The 16,248-nt window shown below is 44.9% G+C and overlaps 1 protein-coding gene across 3 annotated transcripts in view; it reads right to left on the bottom strand.

Annotated features, from left to right (window-relative positions):
- Positions 1-16,248, bottom strand: part of LOC126106891 (uncharacterized) — a 276,906-nt gene that overhangs the window by 71,487 nt on the left and 189,171 nt on the right. For all 3 annotated transcript variants that reach the window (XM_049913302.1, XM_049913303.1, XM_049913304.1), the window contains exon 2: positions 2,100-2,335. In XM_049913302.1, the coding sequence (XP_049769259.1) occupies positions 2,100-2,329 (230 nt within the window). In that variant the 5' untranslated portion in view covers positions 2,330-2,335. The remainder of the gene's footprint in view (positions 1-2,099; positions 2,336-16,248) is intronic.

The following is a 16,248-nucleotide window of genomic DNA, read 5'->3' as shown; positions in this document are numbered from 1 at the left end:
AGTCGGGAAGGTTTTAGAGCCCACAGAATATTTCTCGTCTGGGCAACCTCATATTCCATATTTTTTTTTTTTGTGGTTTTAGGGCGCACAACTTCAATGGTCATTAGTGCCCTGACTACCCTAAGAATGCACCGCGAGGCACAAGTGGACAACAACAACTAAAAGGGAAAACACGATAAAAGACAGACTGACAGGCATAGGATTAAAAAACAGCATCATCAAATGTCCTGAGAGAGGTTTGTCAAATTGATAAAACGAAGAACACGAGCAACTGCTCGTGGGTCATCCGCTAAAATGGCATCGAAAGTACTTGGCAGGTTAAGATCTAGACGCAGTGTGTTAAAATATGGACAGGACATTAAAATGTGTCAAACCGTCAGCAAGTGCCCACATGGGCAGAACGGCGCTGGCGCAGCCATCAGCAGATGGCGATGGCTGAACCGGCAGTGTCCAATTCTTAACCGGGCCAAAACTACCTCCTCCCGCCGAGAAGGGCGTGAGGAGGACGTCCAAGCCACGGGAAGATGTTTTAAGGTCCGAAGCTTGTTGTCTGTAAGTGCAGCCCAATCGGCATGCCACAGCGACACAATGCGCCGACAAATGACCCTGCTAAAATCGGACGAAGGGACACGACAAGAAGCTGTCCGAGGCTGGAGGACCGCAGCCTTGGCCGCGGCATCTGCAGCTTCGTTCCCAGGGATACCGACATGGCCAGGAACCCACATAAAGCTAACCGGAGAACCGACGTCCACCAGCTGCTGAAGAGAGCGTTGGATCCGGTGTACAAAAGGGTGAACCGGGTACGGATCACTGAGGCTCTGGATGGCGCTCAGGGAGTCGGAGCAGATGACATAAGCAGAATGTCGGTGGCGGCAGATGTAAAGAACAGCCTGGTAGAGGGCAAAGAGCTCAGCTGTGAAGAAAGAACAATGGCCATGGACCCGGTATTTGAAACTTTGTGCCCCGACAATAAAGGAACACCCAACCCCGTCATTGGTCTTAGAGCCATCTGTATAAATGAAAGTCATGTTGATGAACTTCGAACAAAGTTCCAAAAAACGGGAGTGGTAGACCGAACCGGGGGTAACCTCTTTTGGGAGCGAGCTGAGGTCAAGGTGAACGCGGACCTGAGCCTGGAGCCAAGGTGGCGTGTGGCTCTCGCCCACTCGAAAGGTTGCAGGGAGTGAAAAATTAAGGTGTTGAAGGAGGCGACGAAAGCAAACTCCAGGGGGTAGCAGGGCAGAGACATACAACCCGTATTGACGGTCGAGAGAGTCATCAAAAAAGGAACGATAAGACGGATGGTCGGGCATTGACAGTAGCCGACAGGCATACCGACAAAGCAGTATATCGCGCCGGTAGGTGAGTGGCAATTCGCCAGCGTCAGCATGAAGACTCTCTACGGGACTAGTATAAAATGCTCCGATCGCAAGTCGTAAACCCCGATGTTGTATGGAGTTGAGGCGGCGTAAGATGGATGGCCGTGCAGAGGAGTATACGAAGCTCCCATAATCCAGCTTGGAGCGGACGATCGACCGATATAGACGAAGTAGGACAGTTCGATCCGCTCCCCACGACATACCACTGAGAACACTGAGGACATTTAAAGAACGGGTACAACGGGCGGCCAAATATGACACATGTGGAGACCAGCTAAGTTTCCTGTCAAATGTAAGGCCTAAAAATTTGGTTGTCTCCACGATTATTCCATATTTCAGCACAGCAATGCCCGATAACGTGAGAAGGAATGGGCAAGCTTTCTCTGAAGAATGCTGGAGCACCTGACCTACACAATCACGGCCAGGGTGTGGACGGACAGCAACTTTTTGACACAGTCGTCTGGTAAGCACTCCCACACAGAACGTTTCGAGAGAAATCGAGATTACTCAGGATCACGCCTGGGCCATTTGGGATTACAGCTACGACGTTTAGTGGTAGCTCTCGTGCATTTCACGACTTGCTGGCCTTCAAGATCGTGTGCTACTTTGCGATTTCACTCATTTGTTTTCTTGACGTGTACCTAACACACGGTAGTGTACCCAACCGAGAACCACGAGTTGCAACCTCTCCAAAAGACGGCACCACTGGGCGAGACTCACCTCTGCGTGACGGGCTTCGAGGTGACGTGCTTGTAACTGTGGCTGTCACTGCCACTGCCGCTGTTCCTGTTCCTGTTCCTGCTCCAGGTAGACCCCGAACCACGGCTGCCACCGCCTCGCGAACCCCCGCCGCGGGAACCCCCTCCTCTGCCCCCCTCTGCGGGGGTCGAGACGGATGCGAGCAGGAGCGCCACCAGCAGCCACCACGCTATCCTCACTCGCCAGTCCATCGCCACCTGCAACACACCACACAACAGCTCTGTAGTGGCTCACTTTCTCCATCATCAACTAAACTAACTTACGCTTAAGGACAACACACACATCCGTGCCCGAGATGGGACTCGAGCCTCCGACGGAGGAAGCCGCGTGAAGTGTTGCATTCGAGAAGACCTGTAACTGCTTTCAGTTCATTGGTCCAATAGAGAGCAACATCACTTGCATATTTATTTCCTTCCCATCAAATTTCAAGTGTACACTACAACAGAGAAGAAAGAGACAGAAAACCATGCAAAATATGCTTCGTGTCTTGAGCCATGAAACGTAGCTAAATGGATTGCCACCATTTGCTCAAGTATCATTCATAGAGAAATGGAAAGGAAGGGTTATCATCAAGGTAGTGACATCAGATCTAGTGAGCGGGCACGGGAGCAGATGAGTGTGGGTGTATGTGTGTGTGTGTGTGTGTGTGTGTGTGTGTGTGTGTGTGTGTGTGTCGGTGTCGGTGTCGGTGTGTGTGTGGGGGGGGGGGGGGGGGGGGGGCGTGCGCGTTGGATACTGAGCCGTGCTGCCTCTATAGCCGTCCACAATTTCGAAACTGTTGCTGGTGCAGAATCTTGTGGACTAACTGATATTCTGATTACAAGCCACTCGTGTGGTACAGTGTCAAAGGCCTTCCGGAAATCCAGAAATACGGACTCTAATTGAAATCCTTTGTCAATAGCACTCAACACTTTGTGCGAGTAAAGAGCTAGTTGTGTTTCACAGGAACGATGTTTTCTAAATCCGTGTTGACTGTGTGTCAATAGAACGTTCTCTTCGAGGTAACTCATAATCTTCGAACACAATCTATGTTCCAAAATCCTGCTACATATCGACGTTAATGATATGGGCCTGTAATTTAGCGGATTATTCCTACTACCTTTCTTGAATATTAGTGTGGCATGTGCAACATTCTAGTCTTTGAATACGGATCTTTCGTCGAGCGAACGGTTATATATGATTGTTAAGTATGGAGCTATTGCATCAATATACTCTAAAAGAAACCTAATTTGTATACAGTCTGGACCAGAAGACTTGCTTTTATTAAGTGATTTAAGTAACAATATACGCTTTTTTTGTGGTTTTAGGGCGCACAACTACAGTGGTCATTAGCGCCCAGACTACGCTAGGAATGCACTGTGAGGCACAAGGTTAAAACAGCAATTAAAAAGGACAACACTATAAAAGGCACATTAACAGACAAGGGATTAAAAGAAAACAGCATAATCAAATGTCCTTAGATTTGTCAAGTGGATAAAACGAAGGACGCGAGGACCTGCTCCTGGGTTATCCGCTAAAATGGCATCCAGAGTACATGGCAGGCCAAGATCAATGCGCAGTTTATTAAAATTCGGACAGGACGTTAAAATGTGGCGTACCGTCAGCAATTGCCCACATGGGCAGAACGGCGCCGGCGCAGCCGTCAGCAGATGGCGGTGTCCAATCCGCAACCGGGCCAAAACGACCTCCTCCCGCCGAGAAGGGCGTGAAGAGGTCGTCCAAGCCGTGGGGAGAGGTTTCAAGGCCCGAAGCTTGTTTTCAGTAAGTAGACCAATCGGCATGCCACAGCGATAAAATGCGCTGACAAATGACCCTGCTAAAATCAGATGAAGGAACACAACAAGAAGCTGTCCGAGGCTGGAGGACCGCAGTCTTGGCCGTGGGATCTGCAGCTTCATTCCCAGGGATACCGACATGGCCAGGAACCCACATAAAGGTAACTGGAGAACCGTCGTCCGTCAGCTGCTGAAGAGAGCGTTGGATCCGGTGCACGAAAGGAGGAACCGGATACGGATCACTGAGGCTCTGGATGGCGCTCAGAGAATCAGGGCAGATGACATAAGGAGAATGTCGGTGGCGGCAGGTGTAAAGAACAGCCTGCTAAAGGGCAAATAGCTCAGCGGTGAAGACCGAACAATGGCCATGGAGCCGGTATTTGAAACCGTGTGCCCCGACAATAAAAGAACACCCGACACCGTCATTGGTCTTAGAGCCATCTGTATAAATGAAGATCGTATTAACGAACTTCGAACGAAGTTCGACAAACGATGAGCAGTATACTGAAGCTGGGGTAACCTCCTTTGGGTGCGAGCTGAGGTCAAGGTGAACGCGAACCTGAGCCTGGAGCCAAGGTGGCGTGTGGCTCTCGCCCACTCTAAAGGTTGCAGACAGTGGAAAATCAAGATGCTGAAGGAGGCGATGAAAGCGAACTCCAGGGGGTAGGGCAGATACATACAACCCGTATTGACGGTCGAGAGAGTCGTCAAAAAAGGAACGATAAGACGGGTGGTCGGGCATTGACAGTAGCCGACAGGCATACCGACAAAGCAGTATATCGCGCCGGTAGGTCAGTGGCAATTCACCGGCTTCAGCATGAAGACTCTCGACGGGACTAGTATAGAACCCTCCGATCGCAAGACGTAAACCCCGATGTTGTATGGAGTAGAGGCGGCGTAAGATGGACGCCCGTGCAGAGGAGTATACGAAGCTCCCATAATCCAGCTTGGAGCGGACGATCGACCGATATAGGCGAAGTAGGACGGTTCGATCCGCTCCCCACGACATACCACTGAGAGCACGGAGGACATTTAGAGAACGGGTACAACGGGCAGTCAAATATGACACATGTGGAGACCAGCTTTCCTGTCCACTGTAAGACCTAAAAATTTTGTTGTCTCCACGAATGCAATATACGCTAGCGGTCTGTGAGAGTGATCCTCGAACGTTAAGGGTCAAGACGTGTAAAGGTATCCTCTTCAAGACTCACAATAGTGGAGGTGTACGTGTCTGCCGGTTTAGTTAAGGAAACGCGGAACGTTTTTGCAAAGAGGTTTCCTGGCGTTTCCACAGCAGCAAAGAGCAATATACAGCATTTGGTGGCAACGTGGCGTACTACAGGGTTAGCTGCAAACGCAAAAAAGAATTGTTTTGGAGAACTGTATATGTTGCAGGACTGGTATCAGGTGGTCATGTGACGCTCCATCTGTGACTACTAATGGAAGTGGAGTGAGTAGTGTCCAGCTGGTTGTGTGGAATACGTGGGACGGGTCAACAGGGAGACTTGGAGTAGCAGAAAGGAGGTATTGTGTTTGGAAGTGCTCATGCCCGCACACCGTTCATGCATCTTCTGTGACCGCGGATATTCGAGCACGACTACGTCTGGAGTCCAAAAACATTGACAAGTAAATTGTCGCAACAAGTGAAAGTTTGCATAGCTTATTTGTTATTTAATAGTCACAGTTATTTGAAATTAATAGTCCATGCTTAGTCTTATTCTTTGGTCAATGTAATGGTGTTGTTGTTGTCGTGGTCTTCAGTCCAGAGATTGGTCTGAGGCAGCTCTCCAAGCTACTCTATCCTGTGCAAGCGCCTTCATCTCCGAATAACTACTGCAACCTACATCCTTCTGAATTTGCTTAGTGTGTTCATCTGTTGGTCTCCCTCTACGATTTTTACCCTCCACAATTCCCTCCAATACTAAATTGGTGATCCCTTGATGCCTCAGAACGTGTCCTACCAACTGATTCCTTCTTCCAGTCAAGTTGTGCCAAAAATTCCTCTTCTCTCCAGTTCTATTCAGTACCTCCTCATCAGTTACGTGATCTACCCATCTAATCTTCAGCATTCTTCTGTAGCACCACATTTCGAAAGCTTCTATTCTCTTGTCTAAACTATTTATGGCCCATGTTTCATTTCCATACATGGCTACACTCCGTACAAATACTTTCAGAAAAACTCCCTGATACTTAAATCTATATTCATGTTAACACATTTCTCCTCCTCAGAAATGCTTTCCTTTCCATTGCCAGTCTACATTTTATATCCTCTCTACTTCGACCATCATCAGTTATTTTGCTCGCTAAATAGCAAAACTCATCTCCTACTTTATGTTTCCTAATCTAATTCTCAGAGCATCAGCTGACTTCATGCGACCACATTCCATTATCCTCATATTGCTTTTGTTGATGTTCATCTTATACCCTCCTTTCAAGACACTATCCATTCCGTTCAGCTGTTCTTCCCGGTCCTCTGCTGTCTCTGACAGAATTACAATGTCGTCGTCAAACCTAAAAGCTTTTATTTCTTCTCCATGGATTTTAATTCCTACTTCAAATTTTTTTTTTGTTTCCTTTACTGCTTGCTCAATATACAGATTGAATAACATCGTAGATAGGTTACTAACCTGTCTCGCTCCCGTCTCCAACACTGCTTCCGTTTTGTGCCCCTCGATTCTTATAACTGCCACCTGGTTTCTGTGCAAATTGCAAATAGCTTTTCGCTCGGTGTATTTGACCCCTGCCACCCTCAGAATTTGAAAGAGTGTACTGTCGTCAACACTGTCAAAAGTTTTCTCTAGGTGTACGAATGCTAGAAACGTAGGTTTGCCTTTCCTTACCCTATTGTCTCGCGTGCTCCGCCATTTCTACAGAAACCAATCTAATCTTCCCCGAGGTCGGCTTCTACCAGTTTTTTCATTCGTCTATAAATAATTCGTGTTAGTATTTTGTAACCGTGACTTATTAAAGTGATAGTTCGTCAATTTGCACACCTGTCTCATACATCTTGCTCACCAGATGGTAGATTTCTGTCAGGGCTGGCTCTTGCATGGGTATCAGTAACTCTAATGGAATGTTGTCTAATATCTTTGTAAATTCCACCAACAAGACAGCATATAGGGTTTTTCAGTGCATGTTGCACATGTTTACACTGCAGGTAACTGTCTTTCTAATAAAGTTACGTACACATCATCGTGTTTCTGTTCGGAGAAAGGGGGGGGGGGGGGTAAGTAATGTGCTGTCTTTCGGACGGAAAATCACTTCAAAATGGTCTAAAAGGCAGAAACCGTTAAGTAAACCAATATAAAGTGGGATAATGCCACTTTCTTTTGATACATTCCTTGCTGTGGTACCCAGCAACAAAAAAAAAGAGGTTATGAGTCTCGCGTACGTAATGTTTTGCAGTGGACAGTGCGTTCGAGAATGAGGGAAGCATATGCCTACTGCAGGCCGTAGGACGTCCATTCCCTGTGTGACGCAAGCTGTTATCCTGTGTGCCTGCAATGGCGTCAACCTTCAGTTTGAAGGCCAACAATGTTCCTGGAGTGTGACGGCTATAATGGCGGGTAATATGCAACGTGACGGGAAGCTGGTTGCTGAAGTGCTTCAGCCTCGTTAGATAGAGGAATGGCGCTGAATTCGACGGGAGTCGGGTGGGATGCACGTAGCGGAGGAAAACATCATCACTATGGCAGAAGGAGTGCAGTTGTTTCAATCATTGGTTACACACACTTCTCCAGTCCCGTCCCTTGGCAGCTGCCGTCTTCAGATCAACATAACGGAATGGGAATTTGGATTAAGGAGGGAACGTGCTAGGAAAGTCCATGCAGTTACGCGAAGTCATTGTGCGAGTTGGCGTAGTGGTTAGCACGTCTGCCTAGAGACCAGGAGACACGGGTTCGAATCTCAGCCACGGTACAAATATTCATTCATCGCTTCAGTCTTCATGTATACATCATTGACGGCTGAGAATTGGAAAGGTCTCTGGAACCATGTGGTTAAGGAAGAATTTTATTCTTCCTTCTTTATCCCGTGTCTTCGCGGGAGCCGTGTCTTCGTGGGGGCGGCTTGTTTGTCATTGAATTTGTCAATTTTAGTTGTAGAGGGTGGCTAGATGCTCTTCCTTCTGTCTGAATGTACTGTTCTGCATCTGAAAGCGTGTGCTAACCTCCTCTAAACATTTGCGAATCGTTAACTGAAGCAGGCCGTGGCACTAGCTCGGTATTCACCTACTGGATTGTGGAAAATCGCTTAAAAACCGCATCCAGGTTGGCTGGCACATCAGCCCTCGTCGTTAATTTGCGGATTCGATGGATCCCGGAAGCGACGTCACGACTCGCCCTGCTACCCAGGCGGTTAATAACGGGTGTCGCATTATAGGCCATATGCCGTAAACAATTCCGCACAGATGGTCTTTCGTTGCTCTTTATGGTCTTCTGTTAGGCGGCGAGGAACATAGCGGGCACACACCGAGTACTCCAGCTCGTGTACGAGGAGGTTTATGATTGTGATCCGCAGATCATCTCGAATCAGTGTGTCCGCACGCCCCAGCTTCGCAGGAGTCACAGCTGCGTGCGGTCAGCCGGCACGGGGGAGGTGGCGGTTATGACAGACGTCTCGCCCAACGACTCGCCGTGCTTTTGTTCAACGACTCGCCGTGCTTTTGTTCACTGCTAGGTCTCCGTTGACATTCTGGGAGCACCTACGATTAGCTCCGAGGCTCTGGTTTTCCCAGGCCCCCACAACCGCACGAGTGGTCGACTGTGAAGAGCGGACAAATTGAATAGCTGGGCGGCGGCCATTAGAGTGGTAAACTGACGCGCGGAGTTCGAATGTTTATACATCGCTTTTGGTTATAAAATGCCTTCCCTTGAGTTAGGTCACAAACATAATGCATCATTTAAATACGTTACTACAATATACTTTTCAATTTATGAACAAACAGCAACTAGTCACTGTTTATGAATTTATCTTACGTACTACATGGAATCTGCCATTGCTAAAAGTTATGTACTGGACCCCTAGCATTTTTCGTAGTTCATTTACGATAGATGTACGCAAAATGCATCAAAATACTCAAAGATTTGCTCACTATATTAATAGATATTTTCTGACTCTACCTTGCTTTAGATTTTATGACGAGAAGTGCGTTATATATGGCATAGTGCTTTGGCAACTCACGACCAAATTATCAAGTTTCAACCTAACCTAGACCATGAAAACACTACCGATCAGCCAACTTTCTTCAAAATGATCAGAACATATAAAATGGTATTCTGTCGGTCGGAAATCTTGCCTCCTGACAGCGTGTAACCATTTTTGTTATAGCTGTGGTTTTGAGAAAGGAAACCTGCAAATAGATGCACAGACATTATGCTAATACCGTGTTACAAAAACATTTATTAAGCAAGTGCACTGAGGCCGGCCGGTGTGGCCGTGCGGTTAAAGGCGCTTCAGTCTGGAACCGCGTGACCGCTACGGTCGCAGGTTCGAATCCTGCCTCGGCATGGATGTGTGTGATGTCCTTAGGTTAGTTAGGTTTAATTAGTTCTAAGTTCTAGGCGACTGATGACCTCAGAAGTTAAGTCGCATAGTGCTCAGAGCCATTTGAACCAAGTGCACTGACATACAAAACAACTTAAAATATCCACATACCTGTGAAATGTAATATTCGTTCCTTTCTCGAATTTATTTGTACAATTAATCGCTGCACAACTCTTCACCATTGTACTTCTTGTGATTGGAACGTACAGACAGTAGAATTACGAGTAACAAATACTGTATGTACGCCCCAACAAATATACAACGTTGAATCAGGGTCCTCATAAACAACAATACTACACAACACATCAGACTACAACCACTATAATGGCGTCCAGCCGAAGGTTCAAATTATCCCGCGACTGCAGCGCCATAAGTGAGTCTAGTTATTTTTACAAGGTCTTTGGGTTTTCCGCCAAAAGAAATTCAGTGGCAGCTCTCGGTTATTGACGCCATTTTGGAGACTATGTTTAGCGCCGCCACCTATCTCAACTTCATGAAACTAAAGGGACTGAAGTGGGTATATTCCACAATGTCTCACAGCAAATTCTGCATTTTTTCAATCGAAACTGGCCGAGATAAAAAATGTGTTGCAGTACTCATTGAACGCCCCTCGTATGTGTAGTATAAAAGTACTCTATCTTCACTTTCCAGTTGTGTTTTGTTTAAAAAACAAATGCTGGCGTCGCAGTAACTACTGCTGTCTTTCTTCTCCATGGCGCTCCTCCTGACTGCACATTAGGCACAAGGTGGTCTCATTTTTCATCATATATCTTCTCATATTTACGAATTTAGTGAGATGCATATTACAGTTACTTATTATTTTTGAACACTGATTGTCCTAATTTGTTTTCTAATTTTTTTCACCAATTTGTCGGAGAGCTCGAATCAAGTCGGTCGCCTTACTACCACTGATCAGCTGCCGCTGTAGCAGCATTAAACGCCTATCTCATGATCAGTGCAGGAACCAACCTAACACTTTAAACTTGCATTACGAAATCCGATACCACTTTGTGAAAAATCTGTTTACTACTGTCACTGAAATTCTTAATTTTCTTCTCAAGTCTACGCTTCGCCTTACTGACGACGGAGAGATAATCGCCAATTTCATTAAAGCTGCCATCGATAAATACAAAAGGCAATTTCCTGCCCGACTGACTCATTATCGCCCAGACCAAACCGCTATAGATGGAAACTTGAAATTCGGAGTGCGTGTTGATCTTATACTCTAAGCGTCGGCTATGAAGAAATTTTTCGAAATTCAACCCCCAAAGGGGTGAAATAGTGCATGAAAGTTTTTTTGAAAAATATGTCGCTATTAAAGCAATTTTAAGGCTAGCCATACGAAAATTGGTATTTTGTTTCTCCGTCAGAAATAAAGAAATGTGTGTCAGAAATTTTGGAAATTTAACCCCAATGGAGACAAATATTAGGTGAAATTTTTTTAAAACAATTCATTATTAAAGAACTACTACTGTATTTTTAGAAGCTACATCTATGAAAATTGGTATCTGACTTCCCTGTTATAAATTTAAAAAATTAGCATTACACTATTTTGGAAATTCAGCTCTTAAGAGGGTGAAATAGGGGATGAAAATTTTTAAGAAAATATTTCTTCGAATTAAAAACTTTGTAAAGCTAAACAATGAAAACTGGTATTTCACTTCTCCGTTAGATATAAAGAAATACATGTTACAGGATGAAAGTTTCTGTGGAAATATCACCATAAGAATGCAAAAGGTATGATTAATAGACACCTACAACTCCGGTTACCAAAATCGCTTTTTGGTCGGAAGTACCTTTGGAAAAGGCATTCGTCTTCATGGACAATTCGCGCCCTCGTCCTGCACAAGTTGTGAATGACTTCCTTCAGGATAATGACATCGCTCGACTAGAGTGGCCAAAAATGTTCCACATACATGAACCCTATCGAACATGCCTGGGATAGATTGAAAATGGCTGTTTATGGACGACGTGACGCACCAACCACTCTGAGGGGTCTACGCCGAATCTGGACCAACAGTGCCTTGATGAACTTGTGGATAATATGCCACGACGAATACAGCCACGCATGTATGCAAGAGGAAGACGTGCTGCTGGGTATTAGAGGTACCGGTGTGTACAGCAGTCTGGACCACCACTTCCGAAGGTCTTGCTGTATGGTGGTACAACATGCAATGTGTGGTTTTTGTGGTGTCACCGCCAGACACCACACTTGCTAGGTGGTAGCCTTTAAATCGGCCGCGGTCCGCTAGTATACGTCGGACCACCACCACCTAGAGACAAGGCCGCGGCGCGAAATTCATAGCAGGTCGTGACGTCACTCCAAGCGGGCCACCATGTTGTGTTTCGAAGCGTTTGTTTATGTACACGTTTGTTGGATCGAGTGCTATATTCATGCTTAAAACTAGCGATTACAGTGTTTACGGGTAGTGAAGCTACTGTGAACATGGTTTACAAGTGTTGTGTGCCAAGGTGTCGTGGGAATTACGGAACTCGACCGAAAGTAATGTTGTTTTCTTTTCCGAAAGATGCGAATCTACGTTGGAAATGTCTTTCAGCGATTCATCGGGACAATTTACAACCCACTGAGCACACGAAGGTATGTAAAAACTATATACCTAGTACAATTATTATTTTTTTCTGGTGGAATATCTTGCATTTTGGATACATTTGACTAAAATTGTGAGCAAAAGTTCGCAGTAAATAGGCCTAGTATTCGTTATCAAGTGGCTTTATTTTGATTTTGAAAACGAAATACAAATTTGTGGCTCGTGTTACTTTTTATTCGTGTTTAAATTTCTTTGCAGTTCGTATTTTGTTACGCATTACCGTTACGTTTTATTCTCTATTTGTGAGTGGGTGTTGTTTTTCACTCTCGCATTAGTTAGCATGAGTGCTAACGAATGTTGAAACTGCTGTTTTCATGTTTAAAAAGCGATCTCTCTGTATGAAGCATATCTGTTTTATTTTTCGATGTGTCAAACAATGGAACAAATTAATCTAGAAATAGGTTAAATTTATTATTGACGTTTTTAGCTTGACACATTGTCTCATTCCAACTGCTGCAAATGTCTGCTGAAGGTTTGTAGATTTTCACTGTTGACTTATGCTCAAAATCTGCCATATTTTTACAGGAAAGAAAATTTACATTACAATAACAACGCATAATTGTTTATGCGAGGTGAGTTAAAAGTGATTGTTTGCTTGGGGAATGTACTCAGCTTTCCTGAGGGAGCTCTATAAACAGCTACACAATATTTATTTAGGATACTAAAGGCAGAGGAATTTAATATTATACACTGTATTAGTGCAGAATTTTTCAAGTGAGTGTAAATAATAGTTGTCTGGTCCAGAAAGAATGTACTTTATCACAGTGCATTTTTCACAAATGTACCTTGTTTTACCATGTATATCGCAATATTATTTACATCCCGCACTCGTACGTTTTCACTGGCTATTGATAAGTCTTATGCAATTACATTACCGGTAAAAAAGAATTATAAACTATAGTTTCTGCTATATCGCGATTGATAAAGTTACTTATTTTAACCATTCGGCAAAGTACTCTTCTCTTTGCGTGGTATCATTTGCCAAGATCTCGTTTCGTTATCTCCAGCGGTTTACGAGATATGACAGGCGTTATGAATATTTCATTCCCGCGCGTTGCGATCGGAAGTGAAGTTGCTGCAGATGCTCAATTTTTTCGAGATTGGAAGCAGATATTGATCCAAAGTTTAACGAAAATTTCAAAACCTCATCTGTATTTCATACTCAGCAATAGAATGTGTAATATGCATCAAACACAAATTCATAGCGACCCCTATTTTTGATGGCAACGTTCTCAAATTTGATAGTCATCTGTGAAATACCACAATAGTTACGACCATTATCGAAATGATTGGCACTTCATCATGAAGCTGCCATATAAAGCTAAAAGTATTTCAGAAATTAATTATTTTTTACGGAATAGGTTCTGTAAAACCGTTTGACAAAGATTTGCAGGCCGTGCGTCTCGATTCTTTAAGCGCAGCGCCAAGCCAACCCTGGCCCGCTTTGCGTGACGTCACAAGAGCGCGCCGCGGCCTTCTCTTTAGGTGGTGGTGGTCGGACCCGCGTGTCGCCACTATCAGTGATTGCAGACCGAGCGCCGCCACACGACAGCTCTCGTCTAGAGAGACTCCCTAGCACTCGCCCCAGTTGTACAGACAACTTTGCTAGCGAAGCTACACTGACAAATACGCTCTCATTTGCAGAGACGATAGTTAGCATAGCCTTCAGCTACGTCATTTGCTACGACCTAGCAAGGCGCCATTACCAGTTACTATTGATACTGAGAATAATGTACCGTCAAGAGCGACGTTCACCATTAATGGATTAAAGTATTCCACCAACTACGTCCGTTTTTTCTAAATTCTAATTTCCTTGTCCTGTTCCAGACCTCACGCCAGCCTGCGTGAGCTAAAACGCGTGCCTTTCGGCCTCCTCCTAGTAACACGGTGTTGGCTCTCCTGCCAACCACAACAGTTTTCACGAGGAATAAAAATGGCGGAAATGATATTTATGTTGATCTCTATTCCAATTTTCTGTACAGGTTCCGGAACTCTCGGAACGGAGGTGATATAAAACCTTTTTTGATGTGTGTGTAAATGGCCGACCAGCCGATCATCCATACTGTTTGTCGTCTCTGCAAGTACTGGAAATGCTGTTGTTCTCTTCAGGAACCACGATTTATTCTTGGCCTTCCACAGATACAGTGGTGAAAATAAATATTGCATATTGCTTTCTTGTCAATACTGGACATAACAGGAAACAAAACTGATTTTGTTCTATCAGTACAGCAATAAAACACCATATTTCTACTTGCTACAAACAAAGAAAAAAACAAGAACTTATAAAGATTCCACTGCAAACACTACAGTTTTCCCCCCCCCCGTCATCTTGCATAACACATTATTTACGAACCAGCTGACCCTGAAACACTTAAGTGCAGTTAGCCATACTCCTTCCCAACTTGGCCAGATTAGCCAGTGGAATATCGTCTCTTTCCTCCACAGCGGCCTCTATTAGGCCCTCAAAGACCTTTGGTGGGACAGCACCCGCTCGTTTTAGCGTAAGTCATGCATTCTCGATGCAGCTGAGATCTGGAGAATATGGTGTCCATTCCATCCGACTGATTCTCTGCTCCATTAGGAATGTGTTCATAAAATTGTGACGATTGGGCCGTCCATTGTCCTCCATCAGAACGAATACCATTCCAACATGTTCACCAGATGTGGCCACATAACCGAGGTTGTCGTCTCGATACTTCACACCGGCCATCCTCCAATGTTTTGGCCCAAGGTGTGTCCTGCAGCAGCACATGATTCCACGCCAAAACATGGCTGAAGCGTCTAGATACGGGTGGTGGTCCATGATGCAGTTAGGGTGTAAACGTTGTCCTCGTCGCCTTCACATGGGAATATCAGCATTTTCAGAGTGGAAACTGATGCGGGTGTCGTCACAAACTAGCTTTATGCCCCACTGCTGCCTAGCCCACGAAGAGCTATTTTGTGCCCCTGCGACTCGAACCCCACTCGATTTAGAGGAGGACTTCTGCACGTAATCCTTGTTCACGGAGCCCATTTCGCATCGTTCGTGTAGGACACCTGCATTCCTGCAGCTGTTTGGAACTGCCGCCGGAGAGGTGTTGCAATGTGTTGAGGGTTTCTGCTTGCTGTTACAAGCAGATATCGATCCTGAACACTTGTTTTTCTTCCTTGGTCACTTGTGTTACGATCGTCAACGGATCCTGTCGCCTAATACTTGTTTCGGATTCTAGAGACATCACTTTGACTCACAGCGACATTCGCTGCGAGATCCACCTGTTCATTCCCTGCTCCACTGGAGTGACTACATGGAGCCTCTGATCGAACGTTTTGTTGTCAGAACCATCCGAAAGCAACACAGCTCTCGTAATGACACACAGCACATGCACAGCAGAGATTACAGGTGACACGGATACCCTGAACTGCATATACTACTCCATCTTCTGCTCCTTTCGAGGCTACCTGTTTCGAATGTTGGTGATCATGATGGCTATTCTTCTCTTGTTGGTAGAAACACGGAATAGTTCTGGTGAAGACGTATTGAACCAGCATCTAAGGTTGTCAAACCAAGACATTCGTGTTTTTCCAAGACTTCTTTTGCTGTTGATTTTCCCTTGAAGTATTTTTTGAAGCAAATCAAACCTATTTGTATTACTCGTGATATGTCTTAGATATTGCAACTTTCAGCATTTCACTATCTTGATTAATTTAGTTGTTATGTTCATTCTTCTCTTCGTTCAAGGTATTCTCAAGATCCGCCTGTAGCGACACCATTCGAAGGCCTCCAGCTTCTTCTACGTGTTTTTATTTCAGGTCCATGTCTCCACCCCACATAGGAGGGCGAATATACATAGCAGTGGGAAAGGCTAATTTTTGTTCGTAAGAGCTAGGTTATGGCTTTTGAAGACAACACTCGTTTTCTGAAACACAATTCTTGCTTTCCCGATGGGAACCTTTATTTCTTGCGAGTTATCCCGATTTTCATTTGTTATGGCTCCAAGGTATGCATATTGTTTTACCCTTCCTATAGTCAATGGTTTACGAGTTTTGTCTTTGTGTTGTTTATTTCAAGCCCATACTGACTGCTAACTCTTACAGTTCTATCCATTAATAGTTGTAACTCTTGAATACTATCAACAAATAAAATAGTATCATCAGCATATCGAATGTTGTTTAATCTTATTCCATTTATAAAAATTTCTTCTT

The sequence above is a fragment of the Schistocerca cancellata genome, chromosome 10, assembly GCF_023864275.1.
Source record: "Schistocerca cancellata isolate TAMUIC-IGC-003103 chromosome 10, iqSchCanc2.1, whole genome shotgun sequence".
NCBI classification, from domain to species: domain Eukaryota; kingdom Metazoa; phylum Arthropoda; class Insecta; order Orthoptera; family Acrididae; genus Schistocerca; species Schistocerca cancellata.
Note: the sequence above shows the minus strand (reverse complement) of the source record. Positions and strands in the feature narration are given on the sequence as shown.